This window comes from Pogonomyrmex barbatus, unplaced genomic scaffold, assembly GCF_055798465.1.
Source record: "Pogonomyrmex barbatus isolate J1 unplaced genomic scaffold, ASM5579846v1 scaffold1, whole genome shotgun sequence".
Classification (NCBI taxonomy): Eukaryota; Metazoa; Arthropoda; class Insecta; order Hymenoptera; family Formicidae; genus Pogonomyrmex; species Pogonomyrmex barbatus.
Window position 1 is genome coordinate 3,949,168 of NW_028297098.1, and position 22,173 is coordinate 3,971,340.

General features: G+C 34.3%; 1 protein-coding gene across 3 annotated transcripts in view; it reads left to right on the forward strand.

Moving 5' to 3' along the window:
* Invadolysin (leishmanolysin-like peptidase, invadolysin) overlaps window positions 1-22,173 on the forward strand; it is a 257,502-nt gene that overhangs the window by 215,278 nt on the left and 20,051 nt on the right. For all 3 annotated transcript variants that reach the window (XM_011647322.3, XM_011647324.3, XM_011647326.3), the window contains one exon: window positions 3,985-4,067. In XM_011647322.3, the coding sequence (XP_011645624.2) occupies window positions 3,985-4,067 (83 nt within the window). The remainder of the gene's footprint in view (window positions 1-3,984; window positions 4,068-22,173) is intronic.

Consider the following 22,173-nt stretch of genomic DNA (forward strand, 5'->3'; position numbering starts at 1 on the left):
TGGAGGCATCGTAATTTTTTTTTTTTATATTCTTGTATATTTTGAGGAATAAAATAATATTACGTTTTGTGTGTTACCATCTGTAAAACGATAGTATGAGAGTTTTGACAGATGTACCTTGCCGTGTTTATCCACGTTACCGCAGAATCCCATCGTAACGGATAAAAATCGCGCAAGTGATTTCGAAGAAGATGCGATCTCAGCACGGATTATTTTTCTTTCCGCTTCAATCCGTTGATGCACTCGGCTAAGAACGTCTTTTCTCTTCCCGTACAAAACCACACACGTGAAACTTTTCAGATGCATTCGCAACGAAGGGGTTATACGTATAAAATTCCCTGGAATTTCCGTCCATTTTTCTCACCGTCAAAATGAAACAGGTCGAGAACTGACGTCGTGAGCTAGCTAATAATTATTACGGTCGTTGGTCGGGCTCTCATTTTTAGAATCGTATTTTTCGAAAATGGCCGGACATATTACGCATGCGAGATTCGTGAAATAAAAATCTAGCAGGCCGAATTAATTGCCCGCGATTCTACGATGGAACCAGCTGGCAGTTGCATACGTTAAATAGGTCGTTTCCAGGGACCTGAGCGCGCTACCCTCCACCGGCTGCATGGCTGCAGGATCCGGATCTGCGAATCCGAAAAACCACCAAGAGAGAGACCGGGCTTCCGTTGAATCTCTCATTCTTCTCCACGGTCCTTTCGGTATCCGTCCTCGTTGTACTCGTTTCGCTTCTCTTTTTTCCAGTGAGCGTTGACGCAGCGCCAAATTGAATTCGGCCTCGCGCGACGGTTCGTGAATAATTCTGCGAGAGCACCCGTGTGTCGACTCTGTCAACAATAATCGGCCAGTTGTCGGCGCATCCCTCTTCCCATCTTGCCTCTTTTCAGTTGCTGGTGCGCTGCTGCCGCAACTGCAACCGCACCGATGAGGACGCGATGAAAAAAATACACACGGACGGAAAGGGAGAGAGAAAGGGAGCAGTGCCGTCAGCCGTAGAATCGAGCTTTTTCTCTCTTATATTTTATCTGGTGCGCGCATATCGATTTATTCATCGCGGAAATCGAGCGTAACGAGGCGCAAAATGCCTCCAAACATTCGACCCTGTATCTGTCCGCGTCCAATTTTGTATTCCACCCTTTCCGCGTTCTTGCGGTCACTTCTCTCTGCCTGCTTTTTCCTTAAATAAGTTACCCCATCATGAACAGTTTCATCGCTCAATACAATATTCCACTTCTCCGCGAATTCGTTACTTGTCGCTGTTTACATACATCAGCTGAATTTCCCCAACTAATGGCATCGCTATTATTACAGAAGTCGGTTGAACGTGACGAAGATGAATTTATTGTAAAATTATACTTAACCGTTCTACTTTGCAAAGAAAATTAACTTATCAAAGTATATTTTCAATTTCAACAAGATCACTCTCTTTGAGTAAAAATACGAAAATTTGTCATATCATTTCGTCAATAATCAACAAGTGATCAGTAAAGATAAATAAAAAAATTATAAATTAACTGCTACTAATTAACAAAACTCTTCTCACATTTTAACATGTTGTAATAAAAAATATTACAAAGATATCGAAATAATATTTAGAAATAATTTGGGAACAAAAACATTAATTTTGATAAATTTTGAAGTATTAATGATATCTATGTTAAAGTATAATTCAATATTTGTGATAAGTAAAATCGGAAAAATATATTTCAATATTTTACATAATAAAAAACGTCATCATGACTGAATATATGATAATTTAAAACATATTTTACGCGGCATATACTAACAGATTTTTTTTATACGTTTTATTTCTGTTTCCGAAAATATTGGCATGCATATTTCTTTTTCCACGAATTTTATTTTATACTTCTTTCTGACAAGGTTTATGTTCTAACTGTCATATTGCTGTTTAAACATATTCGCATTAAAAGATTACATCACCGCGATAAAATCTCTCTGTTATTTTCTGAAATGGCTTTATATTATTATCACAAATGGAATATCGGTCTCGAACCATAATTTCCTGGCAACGCGACAGTTTATTTTTCCTCCCAATGTCCCTATAAATAAAAAGAAAATATAATAACAAAACGTGAAACTCTGTTAACGGCTCGTCTCCTTTCACGATGCAATCAGTAAAAAATAATTACAGATAAAAAATCAATTGTTACGCGTTCGAGATTCCATTCGTCCGACTCTGTTTTAATTATCAAATGCTCGCCTTTAGGCCGATATTAATGGCGTCTATTTGAACATAAATTCTCTCTCTCTCTCTCTCTCTCTCTCTCTCTCTCTCTCTCTCTCTCTCTCTGCGCGTGCCATTGCTTTAATCGTACGTTCTCAGACAGTAACAGTCATTTGTTTAAAGTAACTAATGCGTAGCATTTCTTTCTTTCTTCTTTTCTTCTTCTTCGATGTGTTTTAACGAAATAAAGAAATTATAAGAAAGAAAAGAAGCATCGCATTTATTATATTGATTTTTCTAATAATATATGCGAAATATATTTTTCATTTATTATTATTTTTATAAGAATATTCTTAACTTCTATCTTATGACAACAAGATAGTAAAACATCATAAAACTATTTTGTTATATATAAAAGTATCTTAAATAGAAAGAGAGAACTTATTAAAACAAGAGAGAATTATTAAAAAAGAAAAAAACCTATGAGTCCTCAATTTCATCAATTTTGAATGACTTATTATTTATTGTATAGTGATAGTTTATTTATTGTATAGTGATAGTTTATACAATACAATCTAAATATCTAAAAGTTATCGTACCGATTCAAAATGCTATTTCTTCGAAATTATTACCATTGTTTCGTTAAAAGTTTCGAAATTACATAAAGTTTTATTTGTGAATAGAAATATGCAACATTTGGAATTTGTCGGACATTTATAATTATTTTAAAATATATTACATAAGATGAATTTTCTTTCTTTAATAATATATCTATTCTGAGAGAATTTTTTCACTTTTTTACTTCTTTTTCTTTTTATCATTTCATGAATATTATAGTATATTTGAGGAATAAATATTATAATAAAAGCGAGGTTTCCGATACATTCATATATCGAACATAATTCTATTTTATTTATATAAAATCGTATATTCATCGATTCTGTTAAAATTACTTTCTTCTTATATCAGATTTTATTAATATTCCAGTAAATTTTTTTATTTTATAGAATTTTTATATTTATGGAAAAATATTCCTTCCGTGGGAGATTTTGCAATAGAGTTATGATAATTCTATCGGATATTCTATTCAACATAAAGGACTATGATTACAGAATGATTACTCAGCGTGGATAATCATGATAAATGTGCGGGACAAAGGGACGTTCCTCTGGGATCGACGTTAGACTTTTTACTGACACGAATTGTATAACGGAGATAGGAAAATTAAAAATCGCACACAATCCGATACTCTTGGCCGGGATTAACCCCGAAAAGCATTACATTCTCATAAGACCACGATTGCGCTATATCATAGAAGGGCGTAATTTTGTTGTTATATGCCGGAGAAACTTCATAAAAACAGGCTGGCTGCTTTTTCCATCTGTCGAGCTTGCATTATTTCATTTTTTCGCTGTTTTTCACCGTCCATTCCGCTCGCTCCCTCACTCTACGCGATTTCGTCCGCGTTATGTTTCCGCGCGTCTTGCTTGGCAACGGGCATTTCGCAGACAGAGAGCAGAATACATTAAATACAGAATGTTGCGTAATGGCTCTGTTATCCCCATTCTCCACGCAGCGATAATGCAGCTCGCAATGTTTCTCGGAAAGCGAGACTCAGATTTTTTCTCGTCGTCGTTTACTCTCCGAGCAAAGATATTTTAAATTAAGCCCCGTTGTGTACATGCTATTATTTTGTTTATCGGATATGCAATTTTTCGCGTACAGCCAGATAGATATATAATCTAATGTCCTCGTGTCGAACTTAAAATATGTCTGTCATTCGATTTCAGAATACCATTTTACCCGAGGCTGTGCACTTTTGGGAACGAGCGTTAATGGTACGAGAGACGAAGAGTACTATAAGATTGAACAGGTAAGCGTTTTTTAATTTGTTGTTCTGGAATATATTTTTATTTCTTGATGGTCAATGACGAATATAAAATAGATTTAAAATAGATATTATTTCGCTTCTCCTGCTTTTAACGAATAATAATTTCAGTTGTCATATTTATTATTTATTGTTTTATATATATATGTATTCTCGATTCATTTTAAAAATATCCATTTAAACAGAAAAAAAAGAATATTAATATATTTGAAATATATTTTAAGAGATTATGAATAATATGTAATGTTTATTATAAAACTTTAACTAGTAGATAGAAACTGTAAATATATAATATTCCAATGCTAATAATAGAAATATTAATATAGAATACTAATGGCTGGAAATAAACATTTTTTAAGAAAACGGTGAGAATAATAGAAAACGGAGGATATTAACGTTAGATAGTATAATCAATTGAAAACAGTTTGCATTATTTTATCTTAACATGCGTACGTACATGGCTGCAGTCGTTGCATTTATTTGCATAAAGACCAAGATGCTGAGCTAAAAGCGTGTGAATATGTATCGCACGTATTTGCGTTCGTGTAACCGTTCATCTGATTTACCACCATAGAAACACGTACCAGCGTTATTATAGTTCTATAGTATCGTGATGTGTGTATTTGCCGTGGTTACATTACTCCAATAAATCGACGTTCGTTAGAAGATTGTTCGATATATCGATGAAGATTCTCTTATTTAAAACGTTAATTTTAAATTTTTCACAGAAATAAATCAAATTAATTTTCTGTCCCTTTTCATTTACAAGTTTTATTGCCACAGTTTTTATATGAGATTTTAGTCTATCTAAAAATGCAGATGTGCACCAATGCATCTAATATCTGAAAATCCGTAGGCAGATAAAAAGTTCAATATATTTTGAGATCTTTTTGCAGAAACCTCGGCATTGATTATATTGGTAGACGCATCGGAAAGAGATAAATGTTCGCCATTCGTTCTCGACCCTTTTCCGGACGTGGTGGCCGACGTAGTTTGGCCGCAGATACACTAGCAACCTAAATTAATGCATCCGTGTCCGCCGACCAGATAAATAGAACACATGGAAGTGTATGGACATAAAGTCGCGTGTACACATAACTGCATAGTTATGTGGTTTTCTGCGCTTGTAAACAAGCTCCTACGTTCCTCCCATATTTCCAACGAGGCATGACTTTTCGCCACGATGCCTCTCACGTTGGCACTGTACTTTCGAAACCACGCGCGAATTGTCTCACATTGAACAGCCATTCACCAGGACAGTGTAATTATGAGTTCTTCATGATTACGGATTTATAACCTAGTATATGAATGACTCATTACAAAAATGTAATTCGAGATACTAAGCTTTTCCGCATCAAGAATATCACATTTGGCTTTGTAGATGAAATATTTTTATAACAGTAAAACAGTAATTAAACATGAATTGAAAACTTAGGAAAAGAAATAATTTTATTTACGATATTTTTAAATTTTTGTAACTTAAGAATGATATCTCTGTCTATTGTCAGAAATATTTTTGAAAATTTCTATAAAATAATTTTTGTATTAATAAAATGAATGTATTTATAAAATTAATTTTCTTAAAAACATCTTTTTAAATTCAATGATTCAGAAACAATCAAGAGCACATCGTTTAATATAAGTATAAATTTGTACCATAGTTAAATATAAAGTTGTGCGTTCAAATATTTATCTTGTTTATCTGTATTTATTTTTAATTTTATTCACTTATATATATTACTGATTATTGCGCTCACTTTATTCTTGGTATGTTAAACTCAATCAATTTTATTTTTTCTTTTTCAAGCGTATCTTTTACTGAAATAAATCACGCCTATATATTTATTTGCATTTTTTCCCCCTATTTATTTTCTCTTACGTTCACTTCTTTCTCTCATTCGCTTCACTTCTTTCTCTCAAACGAGAACATAAAAATTACGTATGCATTAAATGCATCGTTTCAGCCGAGTATCAACGGTATAGATAATGCTCGATAATGGAGCGATTATTCCCCTATCTAATCCTATACGGATGTCCCGATAAAAAAAAAAGCTTCACGCTTCCGGTATTTACCGCTGCCGCAAAGCAAAAGGAGCTAAGGGTGAAAATTACGCAAGGGATGGTCACCCTCCGCTTAAGCCACGGTCAGTGCAAATTCGATCGATCGTAATAGACGCGCGCAGCGTTGGTTTCTTCAGTTTATCGTCCTCATAGTATATATTTCGTTATAGGGTGTTGACGTTCAGTGAATAAAGAAGAGAACTTACGAAAGACACGTAGAGACGCAAGCCAGGTGCCGGATATAATACAGAGGAACGCGTGAACTAAAATAAGACAAAGAGGGATGTGGGTTCGATTCCGAGGCACATACATCAATCTCTTGCCAACTTTCGTTCCTATTGCTGCCAATAAAAATCCAGGCGGGAAACTGGTGGTAATCTTCGCGCGTCAGCTGCCTCCTCGCGAAAAACTTTGCGCGTTTATCGATCTCCTATGTATCATTATATACTATTTCCCGTCATGGCTGTGGTGCAAGCCGGAGATAAGATATTTGCCATTAAAGTACGTTCAACGGAGCTGATCGAGTGTCCGCGTGAATGAAGATGTCAAATTCTGAAAAATCGAAAATGCGAATGACTACTTTACGCCAGTCGCGTACACTAAAATTTTTGGCGAATGGAATGTATCCGTATGAGTGCAGTAAATTAAAGCAAGATTGCTTCGGCGAGATTAACTTTGCGCTACAATAGAAAAGAGATCTCGAACAGAGTATTGTACATAGCGTGGCAGAACCAGTTTATATATATATATATATATATATATATATATATATATATATATATATATATATATTCATAGTAACAATAGAGACGATGTAACGATTTCTACCGCAACAAAAGAAGGTAGTAGAATCTTGGAAAGTATCAGAAAATAATATAAGTATTATTAAAAAGATGACGTCGTTGACATGAACTTTAAAAAGTTCGATTATTTTCTTGTACAATATTGAAAATCGCTCCTTTCTTCTGTAATTTGTTTTTTTTTTTTTTTTAGCTTTGATGGAAGATTAAAGTAATTGCGATCTCCCAAGCTATTTCACTTTTGTATCTTGAAAGATACAAAAACCAACGAGATATAATTTTTCCTGGATATATCTTTATATAAAAATTTGACGATCTTTCAGACATGAAGTTCTTTTTTTTTATTACCATTTACGAGAAATTTAAAAGAGATATTTTGCTGTTAGGTATTTAGATTTAATTGACAAACTGCCACATATACTATTAATTATCCTTGAGTCCGAAATGACATAATCCTCGCATGATTTACGATATAGGTAGGATTTTTATAAAATTGTCTTCAAATAGATTATAGTAAAAAAACCAAATACATCGCAGATACACAATTTTTCATGAGATGTTGAGAAAATTGTATTATTTATTTGCAATATTCCTCCGTCCAAAGATTAATCATGTTGAAATATCGTATACAATGCATGCCGGATTATGGACGGGCAGCACATTAATTCGTGTCGGTCTTCACAAAAGGTAAATGTAATGCCTGTCGCTCAGAATGCAGAGTGAAATCGGATCAAATGAAACCTGTGCACGAGAGTGCCCACGCATACAAGCGTAGGATTGCGTTGGGCACGCGTCAAAGGAGATTCGATTTGAGAGAGAGAGAGAGAGAGAGAGAGAGAGAGAGGGGGGGGGGGGGAGGGGGAGAGAGAGAAGAGGAGGGAAGAGGCGATTGCGTTTAAACGGGGCGAGCACGCGTGTAACGTTTATCGGTCGAATGCGCGCCACGATATGGTCGGTAGGAGGCAAGGATTGTGGAGGATGATTCGCGGGTCGTTTACATAACGCAATATTGCGGCATAACGACTGTAACGCTTTAATGCACTTCCGGACCGTGCATTGGGTTGCCGATTGAAGATGTTTCGAGAGCCTCTTTAGCCATTTGCATGGAAACCGTTTAGCTTGCATCCCATCCCATGCTAACCCATCCTCTCTCCTCCCCCCCCCCATCTCTCTCTGCTTTAGATTGTACGAGCCGAACTTGTCCACCTCTAGTAACAAAGTGCACAAATCTGTATCACAGCACAGCTTCTTTGACAGAAACATCATTCATTGTCTCCTGAAACATTGTTCATGTCCTTTGTGTTGTTGTGTCTAATCAATCTATAGTTTTTTTTTTTTTTTTTCAATTAATTTCTGTGTCAAACTTATTATCTGAAATATAAAATAAAATAAATTTCACTATATACTGCGAAACTTTTCATAATTATGTATAATAAATTAATGACATTTTTATTAACAAATTTCTTTTTGAAATATGCAATTTTCTTTACATAGCGTATTTAGCACTATGTGAGTATACATGTATGAAATATTTTTCGTGCAATTAATTAATTAAAATGAGATATTTCGTTTCAAGTAAAAGAGATTTCATTAATATGATGAATATTATTCATTATATCTATTACTAATCAATTAAACAAATCAATAAAAAAAACGTAATAATGATTATATATTTCCGTCCATCGGACATGATATTATCGAAAACGACGGTAGTAATTTTATCTTTGAGACGGTTGCAGTATCTCGGAAACTTTGAATCCTAGCAAAGTATAATTACTTCGCGTCGAACATAAATCTCACGTAACGATGGAACGCGTTAACGTCCACTAATAGCATTAATTAGAATGCCCCTGCGGGTCTACGCGCTAACGCGAATTGTATATCTTGCAATTAGGACAATTTTTTCGATATTTTCTACTTTTTGTATGACCCCGGTTCTAAGCACGCTAATTATGCTATCTTGATATCATTATTTGCATTTTTAATAAAGAATATTGGACTATTAATCATTTTTTAGTACATATTGGGAAATGAGATGTAAATTATAAATTTTATAATTATAATTATAAATCATTTTTATTATATTGCTTTCGACAAATCCATATTTATATCGATAAATTAATCGACGATTAACTTTTGTTTCCATATTGCCAGGTATAATAATTAATTAAATCAATCAATCATGAATCATAATTGGCAAACTATCCATAGATAATTTATTTGCCTCATTTAATCTGACAGTTTGAAATAGCATGCATGCAACTGATGTAATTTAATGTGTAACGCATTAAATAATCAAATTGTAATAACTGAATTTGTTGTATAATAAAGGATATTAATATATTCCACTATATAACTTCTACATAACAAATAGCTTCCAAAACTTCTGTTTCACAAGATTATTATATATCTATGAGAACCGTGCTGTTAATTTATATTGACGAATATTGACGTATTAGTTAAAAACGAAAGCTCTTTAAGCAACAGTAAAGCCAGATGATATTAACAAAGCAAAGTGAAACGGTATTATATTCGCTAGTTTCGTGTACCGGTCCAATTTAAATGATTTATTTTTTTTTTTTAATACGGATATCACGCGCCGCAATCAGGGTATTGTACATTTCAGTTTGTATTCGCTCGATTTCAGTCAATGGCTTTGATAATCGTACGTATGTAACACACATGTATTATTGAAATTTCTATGGGAATGTTGGCAGTATAATCACCTGACTATACAGTCAAACGTCACACATTTATACACGATATGCATACCAAGCAAAACATTTTCCATTATCCGAAACTGAATAAGAATAATAAATAGGGAGAATATATCGATAAATATATAACAAATTTTATATCTTTAATTCCATATAATTGTATCTAATTATGTGTTTAATTTTATTTCATTGCATTCCCAGTGTGTTAATATTTTGAATTTAATATTATTTTTGTTGTGTAATAGATGCAAATTTTATGGATTCCATCAAAATTTTCCTAAGCATTTTACATTACCGGATATGCACTGCGCGCATGCTATTTCTTTTCTGGCATTATATATTTTTCAATTAAATATTAAACTCAACTCAACTAAATTTTATCAACTTGTATACTTCGTATTATAAAGTATAAATAAAGTATATGATAAAATGCGAAAAAAATGACAATTTCGATGCATTTGAATATCTTCGACATGCTTTTTTTCAAAAGTCAGAATCATACGTATCAATTTGAATTTTTATTCATGATCGCAAGATACGTTTGTATGTTTTCATTATAATTTTGTTTTCTCAACAGGATTACGAGTATTCCCGTCAAATATGTCGCGTAATATATTTTTTCGGGCATTACGCAACGTGGCGCAGTTTATTAATATCAGAAACTTTACTGCACACCCTGCATCGGTATACGTATGACCGGCTTCAGTTAGCCGTGCAAGACCGTAATTAATTTTAATGATCTCCCAGCACGACAATAGCGCCTAACTGCCTCTTGGTTCCCCGTTCTCCAGAACGCGCCTGGTCGTAATTCGGTCGGAAAGAGAGAGAGAGAGAGAGAGAGAGAGCGAATCAAATTTCAGGGAGCGCGACGCGACGTCGTTATACGAGCTTCAAGAATTACGGTGATCGTTTTGTTTTAATCCGCGCACCGGTAAATCACGCCGGGGGTAATCAGGATCGTCGTAGTTGAATACGAAATAGGCGCACGTCACGTATACGCGCCACGCATCCACGGTAACGATTTCAACTCATACCGACGATATCACCGGGAACCCCGGCATTTTCTATGACCACGGCCGGGGGCCCGGGTAATCGCATCCATCTACGGTCCGTGCGCGCGACGTAGAGACATTTTAAGCCGGGCTTGCCAGAACGTTATGGATACGCCAAACGACCTCCAGCGGCAACGTAATTGAATTTGATGCGATGACCTGCAAAGCGCGCGCTTGTTTCAGGATGACGTTGATCCCCGTTGCGACGCTTTAAGGTTCGCATCTGGATATTCGATCTCGGCTGCCTCACGTATTGATAAAATTCAGGAAGCCAGGCCCTGCCTCTCTAGGAGAGAGTAGCGACGATAATGTAATTCGACGATATAACGCGCCTCGCTTTTCGACTTCTTTTTGCCGCGCGCTCTCCTCTCTGGTTGAGATAATATTATAGAGGAAACGATTTTTGGAAAGCTAAAAAGGAGAGATCACGGTACATTTATAATGAATCCTATACATTTTTGTATAAAGGATGAAGAAATACGAAAAAGGACAAAATAGGACGTTTTTTTATTGGAATTATTTTATTGGATTATTGGGATTTAAATCTTCTATTATTACTATCTTCTTTTAATAATATCTTCTTTATAAAAGTTACGAGAATACAAGGAATGATGATAGCTCGCGTAACAATTATTACAAATAATTAAAATCATCTCTCATCTAGAAGATTGTTAAATAATTTAATATTTAATGTTGTTAAAAAAGAATAAATAAATTAGTTTATTGTCTAAGTCTAAATTTAGTCTATTGTCTAGATTAAGATAATGTAATGATCTTCTATGTTGTTTTCTAGTTTAAACTATTGAAGGATGAAAATAAACTCTCCTTTACAAAATGATATTGGAAATCGTATAGTACTTGAGAGATCTACACGTAACGGTGTTCCATTATAAAACAATAGAATCTAACAGACTTCTTGTACTACGTTTGCTTTTAACTTAAAAAAAAAAAAAAAAAAAAAAAAAAAAAAAAAAAAACAACTTCTTTCAATTAGATGTCCGTATCTGATGCCAGCTTTTCCGATACTTTTTATTACATTTCGTTTGCCTTACGTGACATAGATTTTATGTTCAATGCTTTCACTATTTCCTGTTCCGATCATTCCATTTGTGTTCTCGCGTCGTAAGTAAGAGCGAAGGAACTTTTTCATCAAAACTTTCTCGACGTTGGTACTCTCTGACCGTCGAATCTCGAAGTAAGACGTTGCCTACATTCTTCCCTTACTTTCTCTGTCCATCTCCTTTATCTCGGATTTCCGGATCTGTCTTTCTTCTCGAGGCTCATCGTTGGAGCATTTCTCAACAATGAAAGTTTTCTTAAATAGACAAGAGGAAAAGTAAAACAAAGGCGAGTATACAGATAGTTAATATTTATGATATCATCGAATGTATAAAAATGTAAGAATAATAAAACAATTCGCATGTAAAAAAAAACTTTACAACGATATGAATGTGATAGACAACACACACGTACGGCAAATTAGGATCATGTATTATACTCATCTCTGTCATTGCAACAGAATGAATAATGTTTTATCCGTTTAAAAAATATCTCTTATTAATGGATATCGCGAATCAAGTAGCAATTGTGGAAAATTTTATTAATTTAATTATTAACGCGCTCTTGCTTTGTTAAGGATCTCGCATATAATTCGGCGACTCGACTTTATCGTCCAAAAGCTATGCTAAATCACTCAAGTGCCACCGAACACGATCGCAGACGAGGTATTCGGTTAATTGGGCGAATCGTATCTACCAGTTGCTTGTCTCTCGAAATCGTGTTTCCGTGATTATAACTAGCTGCATGTAGCGGATGTTTCTGTTTCTGGCTTATTTGGCTCATCTGTTATATAACTCTATTGTCACACGGAACAGATACGGGATATCCTCGTGAACGACGGATCGGAATACGGGCAATTAGTTTTGTAAATTCTAGTGTTCGCATTCACGATTATAACAATTGCGCTATTTTTTTTTTTTTTAAATTTCTGCAACATTTCATTTGGTAATTTAACAATACGCAATCCATGTATCTTCCGCTTTGACTTTAAAAGAAAATACTAGAGAGTTTTATTCATCTTTGAAGCAAATATATGCGATTCATTTTACGTTTAATTAATTCTACATTAAATGTTTGCTCGATCTCGATTCCGAACTTGTTAGCAGAATTATTTTACTATTTCATTCTCGATTTGTATGCAGAGAACGATATTTCACAGTGGTATCTGAAAGGCTGAAGTATTTCGATAGAATCTCATCTTGCGGATTTTGGATTATAACCACAATATGACCACCTAGATTGTCCGTTAACGAACGGAGAATAGCGCTCCGTTGGGATTTACACCGGTATTTGCGAGAATAGTTGACATAGTTGCTGGCAAAATCATTGAATACCGAATATTTCTCAGCTGACACAACAGTATAAATTTTCGAGTATATTTCAAGTTGCCAGACGGGTATCATTTGACGTGAAATATCTATGCCATACATTTACAGATAAACAATTAACGTGCCCTACATATAAGTGAAACTAATTTACAAAGAGCTGAATTTTATGATATTTTGGGAAATATAGATTTTGTAACATAAGAATTTCAGTTTTCTCTCTTTATTCGATCCAAATTATCCGTTTTGTAATCTAAATTTCGATAATAACCTTTTTGTAATCTAGTCATCAGAAAAATGTAGAAAGTGATCAGAAAGTGATGAGTTCGCTATCGTGTTTTGTAAATATGATTGTACGCGAAAAATCGAGATGAACATCGAAACGAAGAAACCAAATCTGACTCGGTCCTATTTGCGTTCCATATTTTTCCGTTATTATGCTTGTACAACCGTCCGGCTTTATGTACTCCGGCAGCTGGTGATACTTTATTATTCAAAATGAAACTTTCGGTTCGAATATGGGTCGCGCGCATCTGCTTCATGAAAAAGCGCAGTGGCAACGTATGTGAATTCGTTATTCGTTTATAAATTATTCAATCTGTTTGAGTTAAGAAGCAACGTAAAGCGGCGTTAATTATTCCTAGAAGATTTAAATTAAAGGAATAGCTTATGATTCAAGTTACATAACATAGGAAGAGTAATGAAAAAGATTTTTGCTGATTGAAGTACAAGTTACATTTATGTTACATTAAAAATGAATTATCGTTACACGTTAATAAATTTTATATTTGAAGAGATGAAAAATTACGTCAGTTAAATTTTATGAATATAAGGATTAATTATCAAAGATTAATTTAAAATTTATTTGCAGCTCTATCAAATTTGTGGGCTTTTTATCGAGAATTTGTGCGGCGTTCTACATTCAACAAAGCTCTCTTAGGCAAGGAAGAAAGCAGGTTTCCTACTTAAAAGCCCGGCTTTGGTGGGATGGGCAGGTTCTTGGGTTAAAACTTGGTAATCCCGTTCCAATTATTTAGGCTAATAGCGAAAGTTTCGTCGGTAGTCGCGTTAATTAATTGGCAAATACTCGATTCTCGAGTCGGGCCGTTTTTCCGGCTGGGCAGATTTTCATTCTCGCTCGTGATTTGGCATGATTGGTGTACGAGGATAATCCTCTAATAAATTCTTCATGTTTACATTTTTCTTTGTGGTTTTTATTCTTACCAGATCAACACGTATGAATCACTTTATATCTATATCTGTTACTCTTTTTCGTTACAAAATGTATGATGATTTTTGTTACAAAATGTATGATATCTTGTGTATATAAAGTTTTAAAATTGCTACACACATATGTCGTTTCGCAGATCTTGATAAATGCCGTTTCATGTGTAAATGAAGTTATGGGCACTAGTTGAACATACTCTCGTACCGTGCTTTATCCAAGAATCGTGTCAAAACGGCTGCTGTATCGCCGTAAGTAAACAGTGCATTCTCTGTGTTATCCTTTCCTTCATCTCCTACTATGCAATGCATAACAACGGGAACTCTACGTCTCAAGACGCAATTGTTTGCTCAAGGTTCGTTGCCGCAATTTGTTTCGCTGTCACCTGTCCATAATTTTTCACGGCATAAAGCGTGCCATCCCAGGAACAATAAATCTAAAAAAAAACGTCGCTGTGGAAGAAATATCGTATCCGTAATTTCGTATACTTTTTGCGCCAGTTGCAATTAATTAACGACTTAAGACATGCAAATGCTCCTATAAAATCTATCTTTATTAATAGCTTTGCGTTTTTATGTTTTTATTCATATTTTTGTCATTAATTAAGCATTAATTAAGCATGCTTAACTCATCTTCATTTCATATTATTTTCATATAATTTCATATAATTCTTATATTAGATAAATAAGATAATAAATAAGAAATATACAATCAAATGATAACACATTAAAAGTCAGAAAATCGAAAAATCAATAACTTCACCGATATCTTGATAATAAGCCAAATGCGATCCATTGAAATTATCCAATAAAAGAGCGCTTGTTTTTACACTGGAAAAAAAGTCGTGAAAAGCTGTCGGTAAGTGTTGAGAAATATTGTACACCCTAAAGGCAAACTAGACGTAACTGTTACAATATAATTTCTCTCGAAGCTGCGAAGGAAGTGATCGATGAAGGATAAATACGGCATGGAGAATAGACACAGCGGGGAAATACTTTCAGTCAAACACGTTCAATAATTCCGAAATCCTTTTGAGATACACGCGATAGAATTTACTTCGCCTCGTCTTCTTCCCGCTCGCCTTTTCATCTTTCTGTCGTTTCTCTCGACGCCGAGGAGGAAGCCAAGTTTAGTCCCGCTTATGTATTCCCTTGCTGCTTACCGGAGCAGGTCTCCGCGCCTCCGGAGCGGGAGCTATAACGAAATCTATGCGTCGAATCAATTTTGCACGAGGCTTCCGGGATCTTTCACGACTTTTGGCGTCCTCCCGTAGCCCTCGTTGTGACGCAAGAAGACAGCGAGCGAGGAGAGTGACGCCCGCTCGTTCTCCCTATTCGTGATACGAAAGGGAGGACCGTTGCATTATTCAGCGAGCGCATACCGAATGTACTTGCGCGGATACAGAAAACGTTTCTTATTTTTACAAACTCCTCTTGCTCCGGCAGTCCGGCGGCGTGAATTTGTCGTGTAGCTACATGAAACGCCGTATACATTGATCATAGTACGCGACGGAGATTAAGCGAAGTGGAAAATGCAAGGGACGTGCATTGGCGAGTAACGCTCCGCTTTGAATTTATCGAAAGACCGTCGGACACGAAAACCACATCGCAGGTACGATATGAATATGAATTAACTTTTCTACGATACGATCTGTTTTCGTTCTGTATTCTTTATTGATTCTCAAAAGTCGAAACTATTCTAATGCAATAAGTCGTGCAAAATTGCAAGGTTTTTTTGCTGCAACGAAGAATAATAATTCTATAATAACGTATTTTAAATAAACTCTCGACGGACTTATGTCAATTTTAATTCTCACGATAAAGATTGACATGTGAATTGTGAAAATATCGATAGATTCTCCATTACTTTCATCAATGAAAGTGGAAAACACTTCAAAGTCAACACACTTCTATGCTGTAGAGAATTCGTTAGAATAAAAGCTTCATATGTCTTCTTGTACATCATGTGCAGTGAGAATAAAAAATAACACAAACTATTCCGCGTACGTATTGAAAAGTTGTCGATTGTCATGAAATAAATAAAATATTTTCCTATCGGATTGATAATATTGTCAACTTTGATTAAAAATTTCCAACTGATAAATTGCAACTGATAGGTTTCACATCGGCGTTGAAAATTATTTTCATAATTGTGATGTATTTTGTATTGATAATTATGACTGTTGTACAACGGTGCATTCTCTTTCGAAGAATTTCAATGTATATTTCATATACGAACTATTATCATCCTCTACTCGGGAATAAATCGGTATACCTATATGAAAACATTTTTCCGATAAGGAATAAATATCCATTCTCGGACATGAAAACAGCACGTTGATCATATTCATATTCACTGTTTTTAATCAAATTTGTCATCCACGGAACATCAAGCTTCTCCTGGATTTACCGTGATCACAGGCAACATTAAGGGTATGAAAATCATACGAGATATCATATACCACGTCGCGCAAGAGTATTTTCAATCCTGCATCATGGATTGCGTTTCATGGAAATAGGAGACATCAAACGCATGCGAAATTAGAAATCAAAGCTTACTGAAAATATTACAAAAAGAGGAAAATAGAGCATAATGATTGCAGGATATTACTTTCTACTTATTTTTGTTAAATATTTGGCTAATCTTCTCCCGAATGATGTTAATTTAAATTTTAATTAAATTTTGTACTTAAAATTTCTTAAGAAATCGTTTTTTAAATTATAAACATCTTTTAAATTATATATTTTACTGAATGTTTTTTGCGTTTAATAAACAATAGGGTTTAAAATTTTACAAATCGTATTTTAAAGTTAAATATAAAATGAAACGTGAACGTATTCACTGTGATAAATTTAGAAAAACAAACGATAAAATATCTTTAATTATGAAAATCAGAAAGAGCCAGAGAAATTTTTTAATTTTTAAATTGACGATTATTTATGTAATAGTGGCAATATTTATTATACTATCTGATTAATTTCTGCTTATATATTTAAATATTATTATAATCTCATTTTCTATATATATTATTCCTTGTCATCAGGATCATATATATTTATAATCTACTCACAAAATAATTTATTGCCATATTCAAATGGATAAAATGTAAACATATTTTTTAATCTTTTTTCCAATATCCTTGATATGTACTTTATATAACATAATGTGTGACACTAATCCGGTTTTACAAGCGCGATGTATCGATGTGCTCATACCCTGCGACGATCCGCGCAATACGTATTCCACTGTTATCCGTTCAACAAGCATGATCTATCTCTGCTAAAGACAGATAGATTAGGCTAGAAAGACAGAGAAACGAACAGAGAGAGAGAGAGAGAGAGAGAGAGAGAGAGAGAGAGAGCTGAAATGAGGTAAAGAAAGAGAGAAACAGTGAGATGCATTAATTCTGAGCTACGAGACGAGCAGTTCCTGACATTAGTTACCGACATTCGGATCGGTCCTCGTTATTAATCTTAATCTCGATACTATGAGACCGTGTAGACTATTCGTTACCGGAGAACGGACGGACGTGACATTTTCCCCCGCGCCAATCCGTATCGTGGTATCGATCTCGCACAGCCACCACCCGCGTCCTTTACCTCTTCCTTTTTGGATCTTTCGTACTCTGAGGACTAACCACCACCATTGCCGGCACCACCACCATCGTCACAATCTCCGGATGACGAAGAGGAACGAGCTTGTTGCGACGGCGCACTTGAAAAAAAAAAAGACCGAAGAAGAGATGCTGGCCGGCTGTGCAAAAAGACCGGAACAAGGTGTGCCGCGAGAAGGAAAATCTGATCGAAACAAAGAGATAAATGCGGATAAAGAAGGTGGTCTATCTCGTCAAGAAAATAAGAGATAAGAAGCTAAAAATATATATATATATATATATATATATATATATATATATAAAAGCAAATAAATAAAAGATTAAAATTATATTTAAATTTGAAATTTATAGAAATTATAATGACAATGGCAATTATCTGACAGCCAAAATTGAAAAAATTATTTAAATAACGTGAAATACCTGGAAATAAATTACGAGCAAGATTTTAATGACAAGTACATATTCATTTTAATAAACTAGCACATTCTTATAAAAATAAAATTAATTCGGAAATTTATCAAAAAATATCAGAGTATTGCTTAGTTTGTTGAAAGCATTTACAAAAATGTGAAAAAAATTGAAGAAAAAAATTTGTTATTTTCACAGTAGCAAGATATAATAATATTGTTTACGTGTTATTTTAATTCTAAAAAAGATGTATATATTATTATGTTCATTTAACACGCTACATTATTTATATATCATTAATAGTAAAAGTAAATAGATATTTATTTCTATGTATTATTTTACAGGTTAACATAAAATTATTTTTTTATAAAATAACAATAGGACAAATTATTTCGTAATAATTAATTTCATTTTTTTATCTTTGCAAAAAATTTAATTATGAGAATACTCAGATTCATCTAATAGTTGTAACATTAATTATAACATTAAGCATATGAATAACTTCTTATGTTTGTTATCACTAAATTCAAGAAAGTAATTGAATGATTTTATGGATGTACCAATACAAATTCAGATCGTCTCTTTGCAAATTATTGTACACTCCTACCGACGTATATATTTCATATGTGTAACTCATGTTACAGATATCATCTCGTACGCACAGTTACATACGCTAAAACGTATTGTGCAAAATGTTATTTTTGATAGCTTTGCGGTTATATGCGTGGATCGCTTTAAATGCACTGCACTAAAATACCTTTTACGATTTTTGTTATGGCAAAAATTACCACGCTGTGAGCTTTACGATCTCCCATATGGAGAAGATTATAACAGGAGAGATATGAGATTATAACATATGACGAGCTTTTGAAATTTGCGATTCACTTCAGTTGATGGATATTTACAGTAACTATACATACGTTATTGCATTGCTCTTGATAAGACTCTATGCAAATAAGATTATACTTATATACTTATTATTATTCTTAATATTATTCTTTTTTAAATATATCGCCGATTATAACATATCGATAATACGATAAATTGTATATATTGATGAAACATATAAAAATAGCCAGATGACGAATGAAAACTGATTTTTTATTATTATTTCAGATTATCGATGCAACATTCTAAACGTGTGCATATAACAATTTTGTATAATTATGTTATGATTAATTTAGAAAACATTCTAAATTATCAAATAATCTATCATATAATCCTTTTTGTGATTATTGAATAAAGAACTAAATTATATATAAATTATAAATATCTAGACGTTTTATATGATATTAGATAATTACGAACTGAGTTCTGATATATCTTTAGATATTTTTAGATATCTTTAAATATCTTTTGAATAATAAAGCTTTTTAAATCGTTTTTGAATATTCCTGAATTTATTTGGCAAGGGACGTTTTTCTCCGATATTTACGTAAAAAAATTAAAGAAGATCAATTAAAATTATTGTCAATATATGTTTACGAGTCTATGTGCCATTACTTCGTGGACAGAATTTCATCATTGCTCGTAGTGTCATGAAGTGATAAAGTCCACAGACTAATGGGAGCATCAGCGGTGGTCGCATTATCGTGACCATACCACCAGCGAGTCCATTTCGGAAATAAAATCAGCGGGGGTCCGAAAATGGTGACATACTCCGCGAAACTAACAGCTGCTACCGCACAGTGAGCGGAAATGGGATAAAATAGAGGATATGGAGCACATATAACGAAACTTTTGATCTCCAAGTAACGTAATATCTTACGTGAAATCAAATCTGGATAAATGATGAACATTCAAAATTAGAAATAATCGCTCAGTGTAACGATTTTTATTCCAAATTTTTATATAAGTCAACATTATAGTAGTTTATATTAATAATTTATATATATATATATATATATATATATATATATATATATCGTAGCATTATGAATAACTGTCTCTGCAATGTAAATTTGTTGTAAGGAATATGAATTCACACATTCTTGTCTCTTGTATGCGTCATTTTCTGTTACAAAGTCAAAACGTGAGTATGCGTGATAAGTTTGCACGCATAGATGTGGCCTCTTACGTTATCCAGAGCGCGCGGAAATCTTTGTAAAAATTCACGAAGGTCTGTGCCATGTTCGCCTAGCCGGGTACTCTAAAATCCATTACGAGAACGCGCCGCGCAAGCGTCTCGCCGCGACTAGTAGGTGTCCGTTCAAACTTTTAATCGGATTGCTTCTCAGCGTTTATTTTTGTTCCGTCTCCGGAACTTGCCCTATCTCGCTCCCGTCGCCGTTGTTTCTGCTCGTCGTTCTCACCTTTCACCGCTAAATCGCTCCTTCCCTGCGAATGTCCCTTGCCAATTCGCCGGAATCGAGCGGAAGCTCCGAGACTGAACTCTCTTTCCTCGCATGAATGACATGAGAGACGAGGGCTGGAATTGCTCGAAGGAGCAAACGCGCACGTTTTGGCGAATTGTGCGAGCAGCCTTGCCGTTGCATCATGCAATCTGCTCGCGAATGTACGTCGTTGAATCTGGTACAATACATTCGCCGCGCCATCATACCCATTTTCCGACTGTGATCGAGCATTCCTTTATTAAAACATATACTATTTTCGAGTAAGAGAACAAAGCTTATGTTTACCATATGAAAAGTAGTATAAATAATTATCTATTATCTTCTCCTTTTAAACGTCTGTCACAGATATAACATCTTTCAATAATTGAAAATTCTATATTTCAATTGCGCTGTTCCGAGAAGTTTGCTTACATTCGTTAAAGAAATAGAAATTATATTTTCTATATTGTTACATTTTTAATTATAAGTTTGATGATTAAATGTTATATCCAAAATATTAAAATATAATTATTATGGCAATTATTCTCTCTCTCTCTCTCTCTCTCTCTCTCTCTCTCTCTCTCTCGTTCTTCTCCTTTTTCTATCTATTTCCCTTATAAAATTAAGAATTATGCCTAAACTCGAGCAGCTACGATCAGGAGCTTAGTATATGCATTCAATAAAATAGGTACAACCATGGCTTCAGTGTAGAACGAAAGCATGTTCGGCCTATGGCACGGTTTCTCTTCTACGCCATACGGTTTTCCTTTATCAACCTCGGCAGATCCAATAGGGATTACAGAGACTGGATGGGATAGCACCACGGGATAGGATGGGATAGCATCTCCTGCAGGATTTCCGGGGATCCTCTTCCTTCGATTCATAAATATCCCCCGGCTATAATACCCCGCTGAAAAGGCTCCCGTGAGTATCTGCGCGATACTCGCTATCGGTACAAGCTCCCGGCGCCGTTGATGCAGCCCTCCGTTCTCTCGCGAATCCATTATTCGCAACAGACGAGCGCGAAATTTACTTTCGCGTTGTGTTTCGATAACAATGATCTCCCTCTTTACAACGTTTCAAAAAATTGACGAGGGTTAGACACGATTCAGCCATAGCCAACACTCTTAATAACTCGAATCTGTTTCGGTTGTCGTGTGAAATATAACGATAAAATTATCTATCTAATTTTTTTACTCCCTTGCCTTATACCTAATTTATTTTATTTGGAAGTGAATTTATAATTTTAATTATTATCAACTAAATTAACAGATAATAATTATAGTAGTTAGATAAATTATTATAAATTTATTAAATTTAAATCTTCAAAATCTTTCTCCTTCTTTCGAGTAACCCTTCTATTTATGTACCGCAATGAAAATGAGGAATAAAACGCTTTCGTGAATTGCTCCTTAGGTGCAAATAAGTTCCAGATCGATCGAGCTCGTTGCTCGAATCCCTTCGAAGCGGCAAGTAATATGGAAACTTTGCTTTCACC